The 23,228-nt window shown below is 55.4% G+C and overlaps 1 protein-coding gene across 7 annotated transcripts in view; it reads right to left on the bottom strand.

Annotated features, from left to right (window-relative positions):
- PHACTR3 (phosphatase and actin regulator 3) overlaps positions 1 to 23,228 on the bottom strand; it is a 231,231-nt gene that overhangs the window by 94,127 nt on the left and 113,876 nt on the right. For all 7 annotated transcript variants that reach the window (XM_072735485.1, XM_026014990.2, XM_072735489.1 and 4 more), the window contains exon 2: positions 261 to 422. In XM_072735485.1, coding sequence (XP_072591586.1) covers positions 261 to 422 — 162 coding nt within the window. The remainder of the gene's footprint in view (positions 1 to 260; positions 423 to 23,228) is intronic.

The following is a 23,228-nucleotide window of genomic DNA, read 5'->3' on the forward strand; positions in this document are numbered from 1 at the left end:
CGTCGGAGAGTGTTGCGAGCCTGTACCCCACCCTGCCCCGCAGGGACCCCGAGACTGGTGCACCCGGGGGTTTGGGTGGTGAGTGGGTGACAGGTGTGTCCCGGGACCAGGACCGGGGATGGAGGTGACCTGAGAAGCGGAACAGCTCCTGCCAGTGGGGCCCACAGAGCTCAGCCCGCCCTCCCGTGGGGGCCGGGGTCCGACGTGCTCACCGAGCAGTGTGATGACCCAGGTGCCAGCTCCCTGTCCCCCATGCTCACCGGACGTCGTCTGCTTCAGTTTTTCGTTTTTCTTCTTCCTCCATTTCCAGGGTTTGAAGATCCTGCCCAGGGTGGCCAGCTTGCTGCTCCTCCTCACCGGGGGAGTGCGGATCCCTGAGACCAGATATTCAGAGCGCGCTGGGGGGGCTTGGTCCATCTCATCTGGAAGGGGAACACCAGGGTGATCACCACTCCTATGTGACTCCGCAGGGGGGCAGGTTGCCAAGGTGACTGCTCACCCAAGGGACCACTGATGACCCTCCAAAGCCTGGGGCTCACTGGCATGGGAGCCAGCACCTGATCTGGGTGCTCTACTTCCCTCCAGTGGAAGCCCTCCCCCCCGGAACCCACGCTGCAACTTGGCATTTGGCCACAGCAATGTGAAGACGTCTCAAATTTCCCATGAACTCTCTTCCACCCCAGGACCTTTGCTCATGCTATGCCCCTCACCCATGCTGCTCTCCTCAGCTTTTTGCTGTAAGCACCTCACCTACCCGGCTAAGTCTGACTTTCTCTGCATATCTCCACCTTCTCCTGTCCCAGACGAGGTTCAGAGCCTTGCCTCAGGCTCCTGAGGCTACCTGTGCTTCAGGCATCCGGGAGCAGCAAGGGGGCCTGGGGGCCTGGGGGCCTGCCCTCCCGCTCAGCCATCAGCTCTCTGTCTCGGACCTCAGCACAGCCTGGCCGTGGTCCTCACACAACAGCTGCAAAAGGGGTTCGTCCGTGAACGGGCAAAGGGAAGTGGCCCTCCTTCGGGTCCCCTGCTCAGAAAACCAGGCCGTGTGGGGGACACACACTCTGGGGGGCACACAGAGATGGACATCCGAGGACGCCCACAGTGTGTCTGTCACACACGAGGGACTGGTACCATCAGGCCACTGGCTACGTCACTGACCGGCCTTCCCTCCGTGACCCATGTACTGACACGGAAGAAAATAAAGCAGATCTGGGCTGCAGAGACGCAGCTCGGCTGATATAAATCAGTAAGTCATGAAAATCAGCATGTGGGGCGCCTGGGGGGCTCAGTCAGTGAAGCATCTGCCTTCGGCTCGGGTCATGATCCCGGGGCCCTGGGATTGAGCCCCACGTCGGGCTCCCTGTGCAGTGGGGAGTCCGCTTCTCCCTCTCCCCCTGCTTGTGCGCATGCTTTCTCTCTCTCTCTCTCTCAAATCAAATATTTTAAAAAACAAAAAGGAATCAGCACGCAAACTCACACAGCATCTGCCAGCGAGGCGCGTAAGGGGGTCGCGCCCCTGAGCTTGCTCGTCTGTGCGGAGCACACGTCTGGGGCCCTCCCGCGTCGGAGGACCCCTGCTACTGGGGGCCCGGAGGGCGGGACACATGAGCTTCAGCGCCGGCCCTCAGCAGCGTAGGGTGTGTTCACGCTTTAAGACAGAAGATTAGTTGGAACGGAAAACAGTGCGGCGGCGGACAGGACGGGCGACCTGGGGGAGCCGCGACAGAGCCACCCGCGGCGCCTGCTGCTCGGCCACAGCCCGGCACAGCTCATGCAGAGCTCAGGCCAGCGCCCGCCGCTTGCCACTTGGAGGGAGGGCTCCAGTCTCTCCCCCCCACCGGGGCAGGGCCGGGCCTGAGTGCCCGAAGCCTTCACCTCTCAGGATCCCTTGGGCGCACGTTCAGACACCGGCCGGTGCCCCCAGCACAGCTGCTGGCACCGCGCCCGGCCCTGGCCAGGACACCCGGTGCACGTATGCATATGCTCGTGCACGCTTGCACACACACGCACACTTCCTCCACACCCAGTGGGTTCACTGCCTCACTGCTAGCTGCGCGGAAGGGCGGGGAGCCTGAGGTTCCCGAGCCGAGAAGCTTGTGGGGGGCGGGCAGGGGACGCCGGCAGAGCAGGGCTGCGGCGAGGCCGTAACAGGGTGGTGAGCGGGGCCAGGCCTTGCGATGGGCCGGGCGCCCCAGGACCCAGCCTGTGCCCCACATGACGAGTGCCCCGGGGATGCGTGGCCCCGGCGAGGAGCAGCCAGGCCATCCCCGAGGTCTGACGCCTGTCGGCAGCCCAGGACTCACAGCAGGAATGAGCCATGTGTCCGACCCCGAACCCCACCCCTCGGGCTACCACATCTCGGGAACCCGGGTCCAGGCCACCTGCAGCTGCCCCAGACGCCCCCACGGAGTTCTCAGCAGCCTCCCCAGGTCCCCCGCCACCTTATGAACACAGCTCTGGTCACCTCCGTGTCCTGCACGTTCCCTGCCCGCCCCCCTGTAGCACGAAGGGCAGGCTGACCGCCAGGTGCCCACCCGCTCATCTCGGCCCCCGACTCTGTCACCATCATCGCTGCAACATTTGTGACACGCTTCGGACACTGGCCCCGGGCGGTCGTGAAGGACGCAGGGGCTCCGCCTGGGCACCGGGTTCACGTGCTGGCTCCCTGCCTCACTGCCGGGGAGGGTACTCCCCCTCCTCCCTGCATCCTCGCCCCTGCCCTGGCCTCATGGGGAGCTGAGCGCTTGGATGGCCCCAGTCCTTGGCTGCGGTTCAGCCCTGTGGCTCACCTGAAGCGGTGGAGGGTGCAGAGGGGACAGTGCATCCCCCTCCTCCCCATCCCCATCCACTCCACCTTCCTCCTCCTCCCCATCCTCTCCCTCCCCACCCTCTTGCTCCCCCCATCCCCATCCTCTCTACCCTCCTCCTCCTCCCCATCCTCTTCCTCCCCACCTTCCACCTCTCCATCCCCTTCCTCCCCACCTTCCACCTCCCCATCCCCTTCCTCCTCCTCCCCATCCTCTACCTCCCCATCCTCCTCCCCACTCCTCCTCCTCCTCCCTATCCCCTCCCTCCCTGACTACCTCCTCGTCCCCATCCTCCTCCTCCCCACACTCCTCCTCCCCATCCTCTCCTTCCCCACCCTCTTTCTCTTCCCCACACTCCTTCCCATCCTCTCCCTCCCTACCCTCCTCCTCCCCATCCTCTCCTTCCCCACCTTCCTCCTCCCCATCCTCTCCCTCCCTACCCTCCTCCTCCTCCCCATCTCCATCCTCCCCATCCTCCTCCTCCTCCCCATCCCTTCCCCCCACACCCTGCTCTGGAAGGATTCCCAGAGGTGCGGACACACTAGCAGATCCTCTGGCCTCTGAGTAACACAGTGGTGCCATCGTAGGGCCACCTCTGCCACCTGTGAACCATTAGCAGTTAATTAATGAAAAGTGTGTCCCCACATCTGTGTGAGGAAGTAACACATGCCGCCACAGGGCAGGGGGGCCTCCCAGCATTCCCGAAGGATGGAGGGGGCAGGCAGGCCACCCACTGATGTGAGACACCTGGAGGGGAAGGTCCCTGACGTGCCCAGGCCCTCCTGGTCCCCTGGGGGCCTCACTGTCCCCTGGCACCAACCCTGCCCACTTCTTCCACCGGTGGAGCCCACAGACCTATAGGCAGGCGCTGTTCTAGAACAAGGCAGGGAAGGACAGCAGCGCCACCATGACTGAGCTCACTGGGCTCGCGGGCTGAGGCACGGGGCCAGCTCCTCTCTTCCTCCCACCCCTCCATCCCAGCTCTGATGGCTCCTGGCTCTCATCCTGGGACGTACTGTGCATCGTCCCCTGTCCTTCCCGCCGGGACACACAAAGCCCTCTGAGAACAGGAGCTGTGGCCGTCTGTTCACCGCCAGCCCCTGGCATCTTTACTGGTGCCTGGTCCCCAGGCAGTTCTCGAAGAAACACCTGCTTGGCCAGGGAATCTGGGATGTGGAGCCCCCGGGCTGGAGCCTGGATCTGGCCCCCGTCCATCTGACTCCAAAGTCCACTCCTTCGTGACCTGGGGCATTCCTGCTTCCTCACCTTCTATCCACTGGCTCCCGTCTCCCTTTCCGTTTCCCCAGAACACCACAGAAGGCAAGTCCCCCCCCCCCCCCCGGCTGATTACTGGGTGCCACCTGCAGAGCTGCCAGCCTCGTGAGGAAGGCGGGAGCCCCCCGCATCAGAGAACACCAATGCCCCTTTGGTGCCCATTCACTCACTCGCAGACTCATCCATCGGGCATCAGCCGAGGCCTGCGGAGAGCCAGGGCCGCCCTGCACGAAGCTCACTTGCTCACGGAGCAGCAGGAAGACACACAGAGAGAAACGCCGAGGGCATTTCAGAACTTAGGTCAGAACGTGGGATCCGGGGCCAGAGAGCGGGGCTTCTGCTTCCTCAGTGAGCCTTCCTTGCCCACAAGACTCCATCGGGCGATACGCCGAGACCACCTCCTACGAGACAAGCACCTGCCGGGTGTGAGGCAGAGCAAGAGGTGCTGCACAGCCCCCTGCCCTGCGGGGTCCGCTGACCACGGAGAAAACCGGGATGCCTGCAATCACCAGGGAGAGCCGCGTCGGGGGTGGGGGTGGGGTATGCCTGCAGAGGGCGCAATTCTTCCAGCCTAGGGGACCTGGGGGGCCAGGTGGGGGTTGGGGGTGGTGAGAATTCAGAAGGCTGCTGGGGGCGCAGGGGAATCAGCAGGTGATACTTGGTTTGTGCCTTGGAGGTTGACAAGGAGTTGAAGAAAAAGTGCAAATCCACCAAAGTGTGACAAGATGTGGTACGTGGGGCACGGGAAATATGGCAGAGAGAAGCACGACCCGACGTCCCCAGCCTCTGAGGTTCAAAAAAAGCCCAGCAAAATCTCCACATGAGAAATTGAGATGTGCATGGAGATGCCAACCTTCGGCAGTGCCGATCAATGACACACACACACGCGCAAATACACCTGCACAAGACTGCCCTCTAGTACCCGCAGCCCTGACTACACGTGATTGGAAGAACATAATCTCAATATAAAGATGATACATTCTTCATCATCTTCTAACTGAAAGTATATCCATAAGAGAAAAAGTAACAATGCTGCGTCGTCCTTGGTGTCACCCCCTGGCCAGCGTGGGTCTGTGCCCTTGGATCCGAGCACCATCAGCTGGAGCTCAGGGCTTCTGGAAGGGGCAGGGGGGAGGGCTGCATGGGACCGAGACAGAGGCCCTGCAGGGGGGCAGGCATAGGGGACCCTGCAGGGGGGCAGGCATAGGGGACCAGGCCTCGAGAGTGTCACGTGTGTGGACAGCCGCAGGCAGGGAGGCCCTGGGAGAGGGGACAGGTGGGGTGAGGGTGGCGGGCCGGCACAGAAAAGAGGGAGGGATCCAGAGAGGTGCTGAGACAGAGTCTTCCTCAGAGCCAGGACATGTACGGGCACCTGCTATGTCATGTGACAAGCCCGTCCAGAGCCCCTAACACGAACCAGCTCATTCCATTCCTAGCCAGACCGGAGGCGGCTGGTCACTATTTTCATCACCCACATCACAGGAGGCAAACGGAGGCAGAGAGACATGAAATGATTTTCCCAGGTCACGCAGCTAAGGTGAGAGTACGCTCGGAAGTCAGGACATCAGCCGCAGAGGGCCTCGTCCCAGCCCCCCGCACCAGACTACGCGGAGCAGACGATGACAGCACTGCTGTCAGGGAGACAGGGTGTGGGGTGGAAACAGGGCTGGAGCGGAGACCGTCGTCAGAGCAGCACAGAGCAAAATCACAGCGTCTGGCATCAAAGACCGATGGCCTGTGTCCAGGCTACAAAAGATGTGGCTTGACGGCCGTCTGGGAAGAAGTACTGGGTTTTTTACTTGGCCCATCACCCAGGATGGGTCTCAACCTCCAAAAACCAAATTTCCAAAATGGACTTTAAGTCTCCCAGAGGTGAAAGTATTGCTGGTCTGACCCTCTCCGTTCCTCCTGGAAAATTCTTGAGCAGCCACCGAGGACGTCTGGGGAGTGCTGATGAATACAGGCAGAACCAGGCCACACCCCAGCACCTTCCAGGAATCAGGGTCAAGGAACGGAGGCGGGGACTGGTCCCTGGGCGGGCAGGGGAATGGCAGGGAGGCAGGAAGAAGGGTGGATCCATTCAAAAGGAGAGAGGAACGTCTAAGGGTCTAAGGGCCGGTGGCTCCATTCCCAGGAGCTCTGCAGGCTTCCTACAGCTCTGCCCGCCTGCCCAGCGGAACCTGTGCTCGCTCACGGCCCCCGGGGGGGAGGACACCGCCTCTCCGGCACAGCACCCTAGGCACCCCCACAGCAGGCTCGCCCCACTCTCCCCGGGCACCCGGCACGGCTGCCAGCACGTGCAGTGAATGAATGAAGGAGTGAGAGAACTGATGCATGAATGACTGATTCCTGCGGTGGGAAAACGGAAGTGGAATCAGAATGCAGGTCACCGGTTAGCACCGCGACCTGGGTCACCTGGGCACCCCCACCGGCAGGGCACCCCCACCGGCGGGGGATAATGAGGGTTCCTAAGCATTGCTGCCTCCCCCCTGCTACGCTTTTGAGTGAACAGTGGGCCCCGGAAGATCGTGAATCGAATGGAAGCTGATGGCAGGAGCAGGCAGTTTTGAATGCCCAGGGCGGGCAGAGGGGGGGGCCCAAACTCCTCGGCGTCCTGGGTCCCAGCGAACAACCCCAGGAGGCAGGGACTACATTTCCAGCTCCATCGCACATTTAGGAAGAGGATGCTGTGGGGGGTGGGGAACCCGGGTAGGAAGTCACACGGCTGATGAGCGGCAGGCCCGGCCTGGGAGCCCAGGCTTTCGGATGCAGAGCTCACCAGTGGGGCACGACACCAGGCTTCCCCAAGTTCCCCGGAAGCCAACATGGGAGATGCTCTGTGGAGGAAGGCCCACCAGAACACACCATGTGCATGAAAAGCTCTCCCCGAAGGACCGGCACCTATTATCACAGCAAGCAAAGGCTCTGAGCAGTCCTGCCGCAAGCGACTCCGTTCCTATGCAGGGGAATCAGGCAACCCCTTGCCGCCCAGACAGCCGCAACCACACCCGGCCTGGCGCAACCGTGCACTTGGAGCAGTAGGCGTGAGAGCAAGCAGTCTAAGCGGGCCCTGCTCAGCGGCGTTCATGGCAGTTCATTTCTGGAATATGAACGTCTGGTCCCCAATTATTCTGCATCCCAAAGAGAACGGGGATTCTCTAAGACCTCTGCACAAGTTGGACCTCAAAGCCTCCCACCGCCCCGAGCTTCCCCCCGCCGCCCGAGGCCCCTACACAGCAAGAATGCAAATACGCAGACCAGGCAACGGGCACCGTCTCTGCTCCGACACCCGTGGAGAGACCACAGCAGCACTAAAGCGGCTTCTTTCTTCCTCGCGAGTTATTGTGGAAAAACCAGCACATCTGATGCGAAGGCCCATCTGTTTAGTATCAAGCCCACAACTCTGCCAATGGTCGCTGGTGTCTGCCAGACATATGGCCAGTTCTCTGAGTGAAAATCAGCTCAAATCTGTAAATCGAGGGAGTCTGAAAGGGCTGCGTGGAGTCTGGAACTAGGAATGAAAGCGCGAGGAGGATGGGGTCAGGGAGGAGGACCGGGAGGATCCCGAGAACCGCCTTTGCCGCTCCCCGCTCTGGCGTTGGCTGGCGTCGGGCTTAGCGGGCCGCTCCGTATCTGCACGTCCGCAAACTCTTACAAAATTATTCAGCAAAGGGGCCCACAGGCTCTGCTTTCAGAGACGGCCCCTAAAGATCGTCTTCAACGGAGGAAAGAAAACCGGGCGTTCCAGAGAGAGGATAAACTGTAAAACAACCCACGGGGAGACGTCAGCATCGCAACTGCAAATCCAGACGAATAATATCGACGAGGCCCAAGTTCCGGCCTGGACATTTCTACACCAAAGTGTAATTTGAGGTTCTTATATGCCAGTCAAAGCTTAAGGGCAGATGTTAATTAAAAAAAAAAAAATGCACAAAAAAAAAAAGCATGCTTTAGCATTTTTCAGAGGAATTAAACACATTTAAATGTCGGGAAGATTCTGAGCCCATAGGTTGGTTATTTGAAAATGTGTCCCACGTTCATTTTGCTGAGGTCAGGGACGGCAAATGTTCTCTGTAAAGGCCCGGGCAGCGCCTACGTATCTCGGGCTTCGAGGGCCACACAATCTCTGTTGTGACCACCCAGCCAGCGCATGAAAGCCGCTGGAGAGGATACCCAAGTGAATCGGCTCGGATATGTTTTAATAAAACTTTATTTATAAAAACCAGTGGAAGACAGATTTGCCCTGTGGACCACCGTTTGCCAATGCCTGCCCTCCGCGGTCCATTCGGGAATGTCTTCTGGGACAAAGGGGCCACTGGACGCTTGGAGGAAGAAGAGGGTGAGAAGGGATGGTGTGGGCTCAAGGTCCCTTACCTTCGCTCCCACTCCCGACCTCTGGGGGCCGGGCTAGTGTCACCCCCATCCTCTAGCTCTGCAGCCTCTGACTGGTTGCCCGGCATCCGCTAAGCCTGCCCTGCTAAGCAGACAGGGCTGTGCATCACTTCCCTGCTTAACGTCACAGGGGCCGTTAGGGCAAAACACAAGACCCCCACAGTGACCCCAGATTCTGGTGTCTGCTTCCATGAGCTTATCTCAAACCGTACCCCCTCCTTACTCCACCGACGGCTGCCTCTCTTCTGCTTCCCGGTGCTCAAGCTCTCCAGACACAAGGCTGCCCCCATGCCAATCCCTCTGGAGGCAACATTTTTCCCTTGACAAACTCCTACTCATCCCTCACGGTCCCATCCTCCATACCCACTGCAGGCTTCCGATCACGCTTTTCACCACAGACGTCAGTGCAATTTAGAATCAGCTATTGATTTGCCGGCTCACTAGCTGAATGTCCATCCTGGCTGTCTGACCAGGAGAGCAGGGACCAAGTGGGTCCCAGGTGCCTGCCTCTGCAGGCCCTAAATCAGAACCCAGGAGGACCCAGAGAGGGCCCCATGAGCATCTGAGAAGCAAAAGGAAAGGAGACGCCAACTCCTCCGTGTTTGAGCTCCCAGCCCCTTCCTGTGCGTGCACAGCTGACGTTCATAATCCTACAGGACAAGACATGTTTCTCAGGATTGGCCAAGTTGCGCTCCTTCCCGAATGTGCTGACTTTGTAGCCACCCCGTGCTTTTACCGACGCGGCCTCCTCCCGACACCTCATGGTTGATCCTGGGCCGCCACTGAGAGCAAAGGCCGCTGTGCCTGAGAACCTGCAGTGTCTGTACTTCTGTTGTCGCCACAGGCCCCGGCCCGGCCCCAGCTCGCGGGCGGCTGTCACGGAGGTCACGCCAAGGTGGAGGCAGCCCGGCAAGCCGGCGGGTCCACACGCTTGCCGGGAACACACCCTGGCCAGTGACACCCATCTGCTCAGAGCACACTCCGGGCCTCAGGCTGCTGTTGGGGCACAGCCCCGGGTGCCCCCCACCCCAGGAGGGCCAGCCCCCGCTGATGGATGCACAGCTACCCCGGACCCCAGCCACTGCTCTCTGGCACCGTGGGGTCCCCGACAGCTGCTCTGCTGGGGCAGCCAGCTCTGCCCACGTCGGACCCCTTTCCTGAGCATCTTCTCTGGACCCAGACCTGACCCTGCCCTTCCAGGCCCGGACTCTGGGGTGGGGGCGGCAGCGACATTATGGGTACACCGGATGTCACCATGTCACTCCCTGCCTCTGTTGCCGCTCATCCGCCCCCCTGCTGGTCCCCTTCAGGGCTCCCAGGTCCCTGCCGGCCTGACCCGGGGTCACACCACAGCACATCCCCTTACCGGGGCTCACGCCGCTCAAACCGCTCCAGTGGCCTCCGCTGGCATAGAGCAAATTCCCACCGTGCTCCTCAGCCCTGGCCTCCCCTCCCCGCAGCTGCAGCCCCCGGGGGGGAGCCGTGCACTTGGCCCCCCGAGAGGCCCTCTGCCTCTTGCGGACTCTCAGTTTGGGGGTGCCAGGCTGTCCTCTCCGGGACGGCCCGGCTCTGCGGGGTGCTCCCTCTGGGACCCTCCCCACTGGGGAGGCCCTGGGGACTGAGCCGGCAGCAGGTCCCCGAGAGACCGTGGGAGGGGTCAGAGAAGGGGCGGGCGGTGGCGGGGCACTCAGCGGGGGGCTCAGAAATATCAAGGGCAAGCGCTGTGCCACCGCACGGACGTGCCGCGGGCTCTTTCTGCCTCCAGCGCGGCACTGCCACGGATATTCACGGACAAGCTTCTGCTTGAAGACCCTTTCCGATTCCTTGGGGCGACCGTGCGGGAGGGCGACTGTCAGGTCTCAGCTCTGGGTCTAACCGTCTGTCCCGCGGGGCTGCATCGTCTTACACGGCCAGGGGGGATGATGCACTGACACATGCCACCATGTGAAGCCGAGCGGGAGCCACAGCCATGGAAGACGTGTCCACGGATGGGAAAGCACCAGAATAGGTGAATGCGGATCAGGGGGCGCCAGCGCTGGGGGCAGGGAAAATAGAGGCGGTGGCTGTCGGGCAGAGCTTCCGCCCAGGTGATGAGAAAGTTCTGGAATCAGAGCTTGCACGACCATGTGAATGTACCGCGCCACAGAACTGTATCCTTTAAATAGTTAAAATGTTAATTATAGGGAGCACCTGGGTGGCTCAGTGGGTTAGGCATCCGACTCTTGGCTTTGACTCGGGGCATGACCTCAGGGTCTTGGGGTCAAGGCTCTGTGCTCAGCACAGACTCTGCTTGAGATTCTCTCCCTCTCCCCCTCCCACTCATTTTTTTCCCTCTCCCCCCAACTCTAAAATAAATAAATCTTTTTAAAAAATTTTAAATGTTAAATTTAGGTCATTTTACCTCTATTAAAACAAAAAGCACATCCTGACCCAGCGGAGCTCTCCGTCATGCCATAAAGCCAGGGTCAGACCAATAACACCGACCTCTAAGAGCAGTGGTTTCTAGGCAGAGCAACGTGCAAACAGTCCTGTACTTTTCCATTCACCAGCATCCTGAGGTGGTGTGACATGGTGCCGAGGAAAGCCACGTCCCGGAGAATAAATCACACAATTATTCCAGCCCCAGCAGGTCTGCACCGAGCCGAGCTGCCTCCCAATGTACTTAATGCCAGCTCGCTTCCCGGCCCGGCTCCGCCTTCACACACATCAGCCCAGCCCTTCGCTGAATCAGGACTCGGGGGTCCAGTAGAAAGCTGGTCGGGATGCCAAACGATAACCCACATACATACAGACTGTGATTCATGCAGATTTGAAAGAGCCATAAAACCACAAAGTCTCACGCAAACTTTGCAATTACCCTAAATTAAAAATGTGTTAAGGATCACAAATTTCAAAGCACTCTGGCTGGGCTGGAGCTACTGCCTCGTGGAAGCACTGCGTCAGCTGACAGTCAAAAACATTCTCCTGTGTCAGAGCACCCCAGAAATTGTGCAAATTCTGAACTAGGCGGCATGGCCAGGAAGGCGTGGGCAGGACACCGGATGTGAACTGACCCTGGGGCAGGCTCCTCTGGGTCCCCTGCAGTCCTTACAGCACGACTGTGGGCCCCGGCTTCCCTGTGAACGAGGACGTAGTGCTGGGGGTTGACATGACCTGGCTGACTCGAAAGCCTGGCCCCCTTGCCTCCGCTGGAGACAAACTCAGGAGCTGCTCATGTTCCAGAATCACCTGGGGAATCAGCTGCCTTCTGCACAGCTTTGCCTGTATCCACATCTACTCGGCCCCTTCCTATTATTCCCTATGTGAGTCCCCATTTCTGTTTCTCCTGGGACCACTTTCTAACGAGTTACTTGGTCTCAGACCCACATCCCAAGGTCCCCCTGCCATAAACCCAAAGCAAAAGCACATCTACCCTGTGCCCGGGGCAATGGGGGCATTGCTAAGCAAAACTAGACACAGTGCCTGCCCTCACTGGGCTCACCGCCTACCTGGGCTCACAGCCTACCTGGGCTCTCAGTCTACCTGGGCTCTCGGTCTACCTGGACCCACTGCCTACCTGGGCTCTCAGACTACCTGGGCTCACTGCCTACCTGGGCTGTCTTCCTGGGCTCACTGTCTAACTGGACTCACTATCTCTTGGGCTCACAGCCTACCTGGTCTCACTGTCTAACTGGACTCATTGTATACCTGGGCTCACAGTCTACCTGGGCTCATAGCCAACCCGGGCTCACAGACACACAGCATTGATCAAAGAATTGAATTTATAACTGCACTGTGACAGCCTAGGTAAGGTTCTTTAGGTGTCTGAGGGCAGGCAATGGAGGACTGGACAAATGTCCTGGAAGAAATCTGACTCAAGCTCAGATGACAGTGAGTTAAGATGAGCACTTTCCATTTAGGAAAACACAGCGTGTGAAGCCACCTGGAAAGGGGCAGCTTAGAGTATTTCACAGCCACACCTTTCTCCAAAACATCTGCACTGCCCACTGAGCTTGCATTGCCATCAAGAGCCATGTGCCAAAGAGACAAGTATAGCCCAGAAGGGCTAAGTGACTGGCCTAGGCTCACACAGCACCGGGTGGCACCCTGGATACGAACACCGGGCTTCACATCTCACCAGGTAAAGGAGATTTCCATGTATCTCCGCTGCTCACCCACCCCCGAGGCCAGACCAGAGCGCTACAGGGCACACACCTTGTCCGGCTGCTTTTGCAAACTCCACATACTCTGAGGACCCCAAGATGATCCCAGTCCTCGCCATGCAAATGCCTTTTTTTAAAGTTATTATTCTCAAACTCCCTTCATAAGCATCAAATGTTGAAAGGTCTTTGGTCACAGTTTCCAGACTAACGGATGAATCCCCATGTGGAAGTTTAAATGCACTATTGGAACTGAGTCCCTGGGGGCCGCTCAGGTCTTGGCCTCAGAAATAATTTCCTTCCTCATCCATTAAGTAAATGAAGTAAAGCTTGAGCTCCTCAGTCCTCCCAGTGGGTTGAAATGAACCCGGAGGAGGAGGGAACGCAAGGACGCGGCTCCTGAAGGCGTCTGACCCTCAGGAGCACAGGGCGTCAGGTGCATCGCTCCTCGTGCAGCTGGGAGCCGGCGGGCGCGACCTCGGGGCGCCGGGGTCATAAATCACCAGGGCGGGTGTGCCGGAGCGTGTCAGAGGTGTTCGGGGACGACCAGAGGCGTGGCTGAGGCTGTGAGAAGTCATAACCCTCAGCACCCAGCTGCCGGGAACCTCAGGTGTGCGGCCGTGGGGAGGACCAGTCAGGCGGTTTCTCAAGCCGTCACCCAGAGTCACCGTCTGACCACTCCCAGGTGTTTGTCCCAAAGATCTGAAAATACAGGTCCCCGCACAAAACCCGTCCACAAACATTCATAGCAGCATGACTCAGCACAGCCAGAACGTGAGGAGAAAACAATCCAAGCTTCCACGAGCTGATGAATAGATGATACGGTCTGTCCACGCAATGGAACGTTATTCAGCCACATGAAGGAAGGACGGACGGACACTCGCTCTACGCGGATGAACCTTGGAATCACACGAGTCACAGAAGACCACATGTTGTATGGCTGCATTTATACAAACCGCGGTGCTGGCGGCACAGCCCTGGGAACATAAAACCACTAAGTCGTTCGCTGCCTGTGCGTGACTCGTACAGCACGTGGATTAGACCTCGATAAAGCTGTTAAAAAACACCAGGTGGTCGGGGCCGGCCCGCATCCTCTGTCCGCTCCATCTCTGAGCTGGTTGAGGGCCACGGGAGTCCTTCCCCACCTCCCTGGATGGCGTCTCTCAGGACAAGTGGCCCCCAGGACGCAGGACCGCCGCCCACAGCTGTGGGCCTCGCCACCGCCCATCAGGAGCTCCGTCTCAGAGCAAGTGGGAGCACGTGCCAACACGGCCCAACGCCGCCCGAGTTCCTCTCCCCACCACGGACTCGCTCAAGTCAACTCACCATCTCCCGTAGCAAGAGCTCACCCCCTCCACCCATCCCGCCTTCCACGCTTGCTGTTCCACACTCCACTGGCTGCGCAAAAGCACAGGGATGGTCAAAATTACAAATCTGGGGCTCCTGGGGGGCTCAGCGGTTGAGCATCTGCCTTCGGCTCAGGGAATGACCCCAGGGTCCTGGGATCGAGTCCCGCATTGGGCTCCCCGTAGGGAGCCTGCTTCTCCCTCTGCCTGGGTCTCTCCTTCTCTCTGTCTCTCATGAATAAATAAATAAAATCTTTTTTAAAAATTACAAATCAGGTGCTGCCACTCTCTGCTTAAACTTTCTACTGGCCTTTCCCCATTTGGGATCAAACCCAAACTCCTTGAGGACCCTCTGGCTTCCCCTTGGCACCTTTTCCACTCCCTTCCCTCCATTCCAGCCACACTGACCACACTCTGCATGCCTGGCTGGTTGCTGCCTCAGGGCCTTTGCACCAGCTGCCCCTCTGTCTGGAACGCATTCCCCCAACATTGCCACATTGCTGACTCCTCATCCCCAAATCTCGACTGCACCAGTGTGTACCAGCGTGCCATCCCTCCACACCCGCCTCCCTCACGTGGCTTTCTTATACCTTTCACAGCTCACTCTGAGACTTCACTTTGTTTCACTTTCTCTGGGGCACACATTGCTCTCTGAGGTTGCATCGTGCATTAACCTATTGGCTTTTCTGCTGGAATACAAGCTCCTGGAGGGCAAGGACCCTGTCTGTCCCGCATTAGACACCAAGGGCGGTAAGGACTCAATGTATTTCTGCTGGATGCCAGGCACCCCCCCGGCTCAAAGTCAGCTGCCCCCAGGATGGGAGCCCAGGAGGCGCCCAGGGTCCACCCCGGGATCTGGTCTTGCCTACTCTTGGCCTCATCACCGATCACCTGAACAGACTGGCCACTTGCTGACTTTGCTGGATTTCTTGCTGGGATGCCTCCGCCGAGCACAGAGCCAGCTGTCCTGCTCACCAGCACCCATCAGGGCAGAGCCCTGCACGCAGTCAGTCCCCAGGGGGCAGGGGCGCCTCCTGGGAGAGCAGTGGCCCATCCTGCACAGTGTGGTGCCACACCTGCCGAGCTTGGGGCCACAGCTTGTGGACGCAAGCCCTGGCGAACTGCCCAAATGTGGACAAGTCATGTGGCCTCTCAGAGCCTCAGAGTCCTGACACCTGTGCAGGGGGTGACGCAGCCCCCACCACATGGGGCTGCTGTGAGGGCCAGGCACGCGCACATGTGCAGGGGCGCGGCGTGGTGTCTGGCGTTCACAAGCTCCAGTGTCCCCCCCCCCCCACATGCACACACACCTGCCTCGCTGTGGGTCTTTCCAGGCCCCTTGGTGGCCCTCCAGTGTCACAGCCTCTGGCACACAGGAGGACTCAATACACACCTGTCAGGTGCATGAAGACCCCACAGAGATCCTGGGCAAAGTCACATGGTTTTCAAGGGAATCACAAAAAAGCAGAGCAACACTTTGATCAAGTATTTAATGTTCGGCCCTGTGTCCTTGGGGGCCCGACAGAGATGCAGCTGTCAGGCGACAGTCCACGGCCGACCTTCCAGGAAACAAAGGGGAGGGCAATGAGAGACCTCAGGGAGAGGTCACGGCCTCCACCTGCCTGTCCACGTGAGCCTGTGGCCTCCTCCTGGGGGCTTGTGATGTTTACTGATGTGCGTGTGTCCCCAACACGGCCCTGCCAGGAGCCAGCAAGCCACCGTGGAGGGTGGGGGCCAGCGTGGGGGGTGGAGGCCGCTGTGGGGGTGGGGGCCACGGGGTGGGTGGGGGCCCACCATGGGGGTGGGGGCCGAGGGCCCCCCCCCCCCCGCAGTCACCGATTCACCTGCAACACCGGGGGCTACACACTAACTGGGGAGACAAAAAAAAGCCTCCTCGTGTAACCATATACGTGGACACATTAAATTTTCATGAGGTCTGATGGGTTCTCTGGGGAAGGAGGGTCCTCCTGATGGCACTCCTGTCCCCGGGGAGGCGGAGGGCTTTCTGGTGACAACGGCCCGCGTGGGCCAACCTCCGCGCCCCGGCCCCGAAGCCGCTCACGACAGAATACGCCGGGATGCCCGCCTTCCTTCTGCAAACACAGAGCCACACATGCGAAGTGCTGCTCTGCATATTCCTCAAAGTCCAGTTCCACTGACTGCATTCGAGTGAACCGCTGGAAGCGCCCAACAGCCGGCTGTCACCGCTTCCAGAAGTGGCAGCTTTCTCTACAGATCGACCTCGTCTAAGCTGAAAGTGGACGTCACTCTCTAACGAAATACAGAGAGATGGAGGTGACTGGGCTTGTCCGAGAGCTTTATCCTACCCCGTCTACAGGGGCCGGACCGAAATTTGAGGAACGAGCCACGCAGGGACCAGGAAAGGAACCCGGGGGCCTGGACACGGCTCCCGGGGCGGGAGGGGGCGTGTGGCCTGGGAGAGCGCACACCCACACCGACGCGGGTGCCGGCTGCAGGCCTGGGGGACGCCGTTGCAGATCTTCCAGGCGAGAAAAAGTCTCCGGAAGAGAGACAGGAAAAGGAGAATCTTTGCTCCCTGCCACCCACTTGCAAGGCTGCTCCAGCCACCTGGCTCCTAAGAACACGGGAGGACGTGGCAAAGCCAGGTTTCTCAGCACCCGGGACCCGTCCCTAACCTCGTAGGGACCCCTGGGCGGGAGAGCCGCTGTCCAGAGGATGTGACTCCATCCTCCGCCATGTGAAAGGGGCATGAAGGATGACACATACTCTCAGCTGCCTCTCAGACCCGGGGTGCCCTGACCTTTCCCAGGTTTCCTCAGGCTTCGGGAGGAATTCTCCAGGACACATCTTTACAACAAAATTCTTTGTTACCCACGTCATTTTCTTGCTCAGCGACCTCTAAGGAGGGCCAGAGCCGCACACTGTGGTTCACATCAACCAGAGCTGCTGGGCCGCGTGGGGAGCGCAGGCCAGGCAGGTGACTCCACCTCCCTAGCCCCCCCCCCCCCCCCCCCCCCGCCCCCTGGGCACAGGCAGTGACACTGGCTCCCTTGCAGGGCTATCCTGACAATCACAGGAGGCGAAGCACTCACCACGGCTCCCCGACCGGGAATTAAGACTAACCGGCGTGGGAAATTCAGGGGCCCGCATCCACGTCGATATCCCAGGTGGGCTGCTCCGCTCCAGTTTGGCACTGGGGGAAACTGGTCTCTCTGAACTATTTCTGATGCTGCAGGCAATGAGCTACAAAGATCTCAACGCAAATGTCAATTTTAAATAGTTAGCCGCTATTTTCATTATCAAGATCGTTAATCCTGCTGAAAAGGATACAATGAATAAAACACTCAAGGATTCTTTCAATTTTTCATGAAAACAAAAAATAACCATCTCTGTACTGCTGGTGACAGAAACAGAATGAGCGTAGGAACAAAGTAACTTCTGAAATAATTTCACTGTGATGACTGTTTTTGTCTTCCCCTGTGAGGGAAGCAAACTTCAATTACCCTTCTTTCCTTCATTCATTAATTCCACCGACACTAGCAGAGCAATGCACGGTGGGCACGGGGACCCATGTGGGAAGCAAGCTGGATTTGGTCTTCATCTGCATTGGGTTTTGGTGGGGGTTTTTTTTATTATTCTTTTTTTTTTTTTATAACCTACTAATGTCCTTCAAGAACCCTTTAGGAAGGAAGGGTCTTAAGAAGTGCACATTCATTGAGCACCTAGCATGTGCCTGGCCTTTCATGGGCACAAGGACTTTACTCTTGAGTGGGATGAGCAGAGCCTGTGTCCCTAGGAAGCACCACAATTTGGTGAGAACAAGTGACATTAAAACAGCAATAATCGGGCAGCCCGGTGGCTCAGCGGTTTGGCGCCACCTTTGGCCCAGGGCCTGATCCTGGAGACCTGGGATGGAGTCCCTCATCGGGCTCCCTGCATGGAGCCTGCTTCTCCCTCTGCCTGTGTCTCTGCCTCTCTGTGTGTGTGTGTGTGTGTGTTTCTCATGAATAAATAGATAAAATATTAAAAAAAAAAAAACAGCAACAATCGGGACACCTGAGTGGGTCAGTGGTTGAGCGTCTGCCTTTTGCTCAGGTCGTGATCCTGGGGTCCTGGGACTGAGTCCCCCGCAGGGAGCCTGCTTCTCCCTCTGCCTGTGTCTCTGCTTCTCTCTGCGTGTCTCTCAGAGAATAAATAAATTACAACCTTAAAAAAAAAAGCCCAAAACCAATAATCACACGATTAAACTGTGTGTTTGTAAAGTACCGGGTAGGAAGAGAAGGGGGCTCTGAGCCTGTGGCCCGAAGAGCCTGAGTGGCTCTGTTACCGTGTCTTTTATTTCCTGTATTCTAATGCTCTGACATCTAGAGCTTTGCTGCCCCTGGAGGGACTGCCCTCCCCAGCCGACCCAGAGCCCCACCCCAACGGGCTTCCTTACGGGGTCCACACTCTGGGCCACTATCCACTTGCCCAAACACCCCAGGGCCAGACAACTGGGAGCCCACTGGAAATATTCAAACGAGCCCCCTCACCCCCGGGCCTGCTTACTCTGCCTCACCTGTTGCTTCTCGGGACACCACGATAAAGGCTCCTGTGGACATCTTCCCCTGGCTCCCTGGCCTCCCTGCCGTGGCTGTCCCCTTCTCTCCAGAACTGTAACAAACTATCTTTCCAATGGCAATTGTAGGCCTCCAATTCTCTATTCATATATTACATTCAAGACAGCAGCCAGCAAAGCCCTCACTGAAGAAGTGACCTGTAGGGATGTGCAGGGCTCGCAGAGGACGGGTGACAGTGGGGGCAGAGCGTAAGTGCCCTGCGGACGTGGGGTGCAGCACACCTGAGAGCCTGGAAACACAGGAGGAGGACAGCGGGGCGAAGGGGTCAGGGCCAGCACACGGGGTGGGGGTGAGGGCTCCTTAGTGCAGGGACACACACTCTCAACCTGGCGCAAAAACACTTCTTTATCTTGGAGGAAACTCCCCAGCACACGGCCTCTGGGCTTGGCTCCTATGATGCCCTTCATGCCCAGCATCGGTTGGGGCGCTCAAACACGCAGGACATTTTTTGCTAAAATGACTGAATCCTGGGATGCCTGGATGGCTCAGCAGTTGAGCATCTGCCTTCAGCCCTGGGCATGATCCTACAGTCCTGGGATTGAGTCCCTCATCGGGCTCCCTGCATGGAACCTGCTTCTCCCTCTGCCTCTGTCTCTGCCTCTCTGTGTCTCTCATTAATAAATAAAATCTTTTTTTAAAAAATGACTGAATCCTTCCCACAAAGGGGAAATGTGGGCAGGCACCTCTGCTTCTACCTGTTTTGGTTTTTCTTAGTTTGCAACCATTTAAGAAGAATGTCACCTTTTTTTTTTTTAATCTTGAAGTATCTGCTGAAGCATCACTTGGATTGACAGCCCCTCCAAGCTCTTAAGGAAGAAAAAATATCAGCCTTGGAGGGAATAAATGAAGATGGAATCTATTTCTTTTTTTTTTTAAGATTTTATTTATTTTTTGAGACAAAGAGAAAGAGAGAGACAGAGCAGGAGTGGGGAGGAGGGGCAGAGGGGGAGGGAGAAGCAACATCCGGCTGAGCAGGGAGCCCAACTCGGGGCTTGAACCCAGTACTCTGAGATCATGACCTGAGCCAAAGGCAGACACTTCCCTGACTGAGCCACCCAGGTGTCTCCAGGGAACCTGTTTTATGAGGCAGCAGCATCTTAACCAACAAAGCAGAAAAGGGCGTGGCTAGAAGTGAATGTAGCTGGCCAGTCTCTCTCATGATCCTACATAAGGAAATCCTACACAAATGCTGGTAAATCAGGGATACGGGTATTCAAGAAGAGAAAATATCACACACCTGCTGGGCTTATTCCAGAAACAATCATACTGCTTTTCCCCTGGATTTGCTCAACATCCAAAAACCAATCAGTGGAAATCACCACATTAACCAAATACTGAGGAAAGGTCATATGATCATTTCGATGATACAGAAATAGCACTTGATTAAAACTCCACATCCATTCATAATTAAGAACTGTTAGCAAATTGGAAATAAGAGAGGAGAGGCATCTGGGTGGCTCAGCGGTTGAGCGTCTGCCTTTGGCTCAGGTCATGACCCTGGGGTCCTGGGATCAAGTCCCCCACAGGGAGCCTGGTTCTCCCTCTGCCTGTGTCTCTGCCTCTCTCTGTGTCTCTCATGAATAATAAATACAATCTTTAAAAAAACAAAAAGAAATAGGAGAGGACTTCCTTGGTCTCAAAAGAATAGATACAAAATCCCTCCTGCAAATTCACACTTACTGATGAAATATTGAAAGCTTTCCCTCTAAGATTGGGAATGAGACAAAAATGTCTTTGTCTAAAATTGTACTAGCGATATTAACCAGTATGACAGGAACAAAAAGTTTAAGTATGGGATTGGAAGAAATGAAGCTATCTTTTTTTTTTTCTAGAGTAATGTTTTTAGAAAATCCAAAAGAGTCTCTAAAATTAGAATAAGTTAATTTAGCAAGGTTATTACATAGAAAGTTCCTTTTCAAAAATAAATTATATTTCTATATGCCAGAACCAAAGATTTAGAAAATGATATTTAAATAATGAGATCATTTAAAAGTCATCAAAAAAATATAAAATACCCCAGAATAAATCTAGTGAAAGATGTGCATAAGACCTCCACAGAGAAAGCATCCTTGACAGGAAAGAGAAATAACCTAAATATAATGTGAGATACACCATGTTCACAGACTAAAAGACTGAATGTTTGAAGGATCTCATTTCTTCCCAAACTGATTCACAAGGTCAGTGCAATTCCAATCAAAATCACAACAGATTGTGTGTGTGTGTGTGTGTGTGTGTGTGTGTGTGTGAGAGAGAGAGAGAGAGAGAGAGAGAGAGAGAGAGAGAGAGAGAATTACACTAAAAATTTCATAATTTTTTAAAAGATTTATTTCTTTATTTGAGAGACAGAGTGGCGGGTGGGGGGGTGGGACAGAGGGGCAGAGAGACTCTCCAGCAGATTCCCCACGAACGCAGAGTCCAACTCGGGGCTCAATCCCATGACCCTGAGATCATGACCGGAGCTGAAATCAAGAGTTGGATGCTTACCCAACTAAGCTACCCAGGAGCCCCCAAATTTTCATAATCTTATACAGAAATGTACAAGACCAACAATGGCTGAGGCAATCTTGAAGAATAAAAATAAAGTGGTAGGACTTACACTATCAGAATATCCTGATTATAAATCCATAATAACAATTACAATGTGCTATTGGTACAAGGACAGAGACCAAGGGGGTAAACAGACCCACACAAATATGGTGAGTGACTCAGGAGAAAGGGAACAGAGTTGTGCAGTGGAAAAGGATGGGCCTCTCCAAAATGGTGCTGAACCAGTGGGATACTCATACAGGAATATCGATTCTTGATCCCTCCCTCACACCAAACCAAAGTAAGTGCTGATTGTAAACATCACAGATTAAAAACAGTAATGTTTCTAAGAGAAAACATAGAAGAAAATCTTCATGGTTTGGGGATGAGGAAATATTCCTCAAACAAGATACAAAAATGAAAATGACAAATTGACCAACATTAAAATGAAATATTTCTTTTCACCAAAAAAATACCACTAGGTGAATAAAAAGGCAAGTCACATCGAGGGAAAATATTCGAGATCTATCGCTCCACTCAAACACTCAATCTGGAATATACTTATTTAAAATTCTAAAAATTATTTTTAAAAAGACCACCACTGTCTTCCACACTCAATTAATGAACAAGAACCTAAAGGTATGTCAAAAAGAAGACCCTCAAAGAGCCAAAAGAAAATGCAGATGTGCAAGCTTACTAATTTTCAAGGAAGCGCCAATTAAGTCACAATTGAATATTTCCATGCACCTGCTACAATGGCTACAAGGTTTTATACAGTTGATGGTGTCAGGGGTGGTATCCAATTATGGAACAACTAGAACTCCCCCACTGCTGCTGGAGAGGGATGGTGGCGTGAATGGTGGCGCACCCACTTCCGAAGCCTGCGTGACGATACCTGCTAATGCTGAGCCTATCTGATTGCAAATCCTCACCAAAAAAAAAAAAAAAGGAAAAGGAAAAGAAATCAACCAATAAACAAAAACGAGAGAAGAATGTTTCCAGAGGCACCATTCATAGCAGCCAAATGCTGGAAAGAGCAAAGGTTAGCAACAGTAGGATGAAAATGCTGGGGCACAGGGACCCAATGGAATGCTACCCAGCAAAGAGATCAGTGAACTTGAGCCACCTCCGACAGCAGACGGCATTCCCAGAAACTTAACATCCACCAGAAGAAGCCCAATACAAAACAGTACATATTACATGGTTTCAACTGCGTCGTCCTGGAAAACAAGAAAAACTAATCTGTGCCTAAGTCATGACAGTGGTTCTCGTTGGGGAGACGTGACTGAGGAACTCAGAGTCTTCTGAGCTACTGACGACTTGGTTTCCTGGTCCGATGACATATCAGACGCACGATGACTTAGCTGGTCTGCGCACTTAGTTTTGGGTTTTTATGTAGTGCTGCCTATCAATAAAGTGCTTCTAAAACTTTTTCAAGTTAAAAATAACAAAATTTGTCTTTTGAACATCTATTCTGTGTAAAAAAAAAAAAAAAAAGGACCAGACACACCCAGGAATGTGTTTAAGTGTTAAAATGAAAACAAAACAAAACAAACAGGAATGATTAAAATTTCTCTGAGCCTCTGCTCACCTCTCTTACTGTGAACAGATGCCCGAGATGGCACACGACCAAAGAGGGCTCAGGAGAGCCTACAAGGTAGTTTGGCTTCCCCAGTTCCATCATGGTTCAAAAAAAGGGATTCAAACCCAGATCCTGACACGAGAAAATGAAGTGCCCGTATTCACCCAGGGCCTCCCTTCTGGCTGTTTCAACATCATTTTATATCCCAGTGTGATGTTTTGGTTTGAAATCGGAATAAGGAAATACAAAAATTAAAACAATAATGTTTTGGTTTGAAACATCAAAGTAACTTTTTTTCCAGAGTAACTATAAATGATGGCTGTAAAAAGCCATCGCTAATGTACGAAATGTCTGGTCATTACCAACAGCCCTGGAAGGTAAATGAGCTGGGGCTGCAGTTTGGAGACAAAAGCCTCATAAAAATGGCATATATATTTGCTTCCTGAACTGCGGGTTGTCTAAAAATACACGTAAACCAGAAAATGACCTGAAGGGAATGGCATATGTGACATGACAAACACGGATGCTGGCGCTCCACTTGGCCAGCACCGGGATGGGCCGTG

Source organism: Vulpes vulpes, chromosome 14 (genome assembly GCF_048418805.1).
Source record: "Vulpes vulpes isolate BD-2025 chromosome 14, VulVul3, whole genome shotgun sequence".
Lineage (NCBI taxonomy): Eukaryota > Metazoa > Chordata > Mammalia > Carnivora > Canidae > Vulpes > Vulpes vulpes.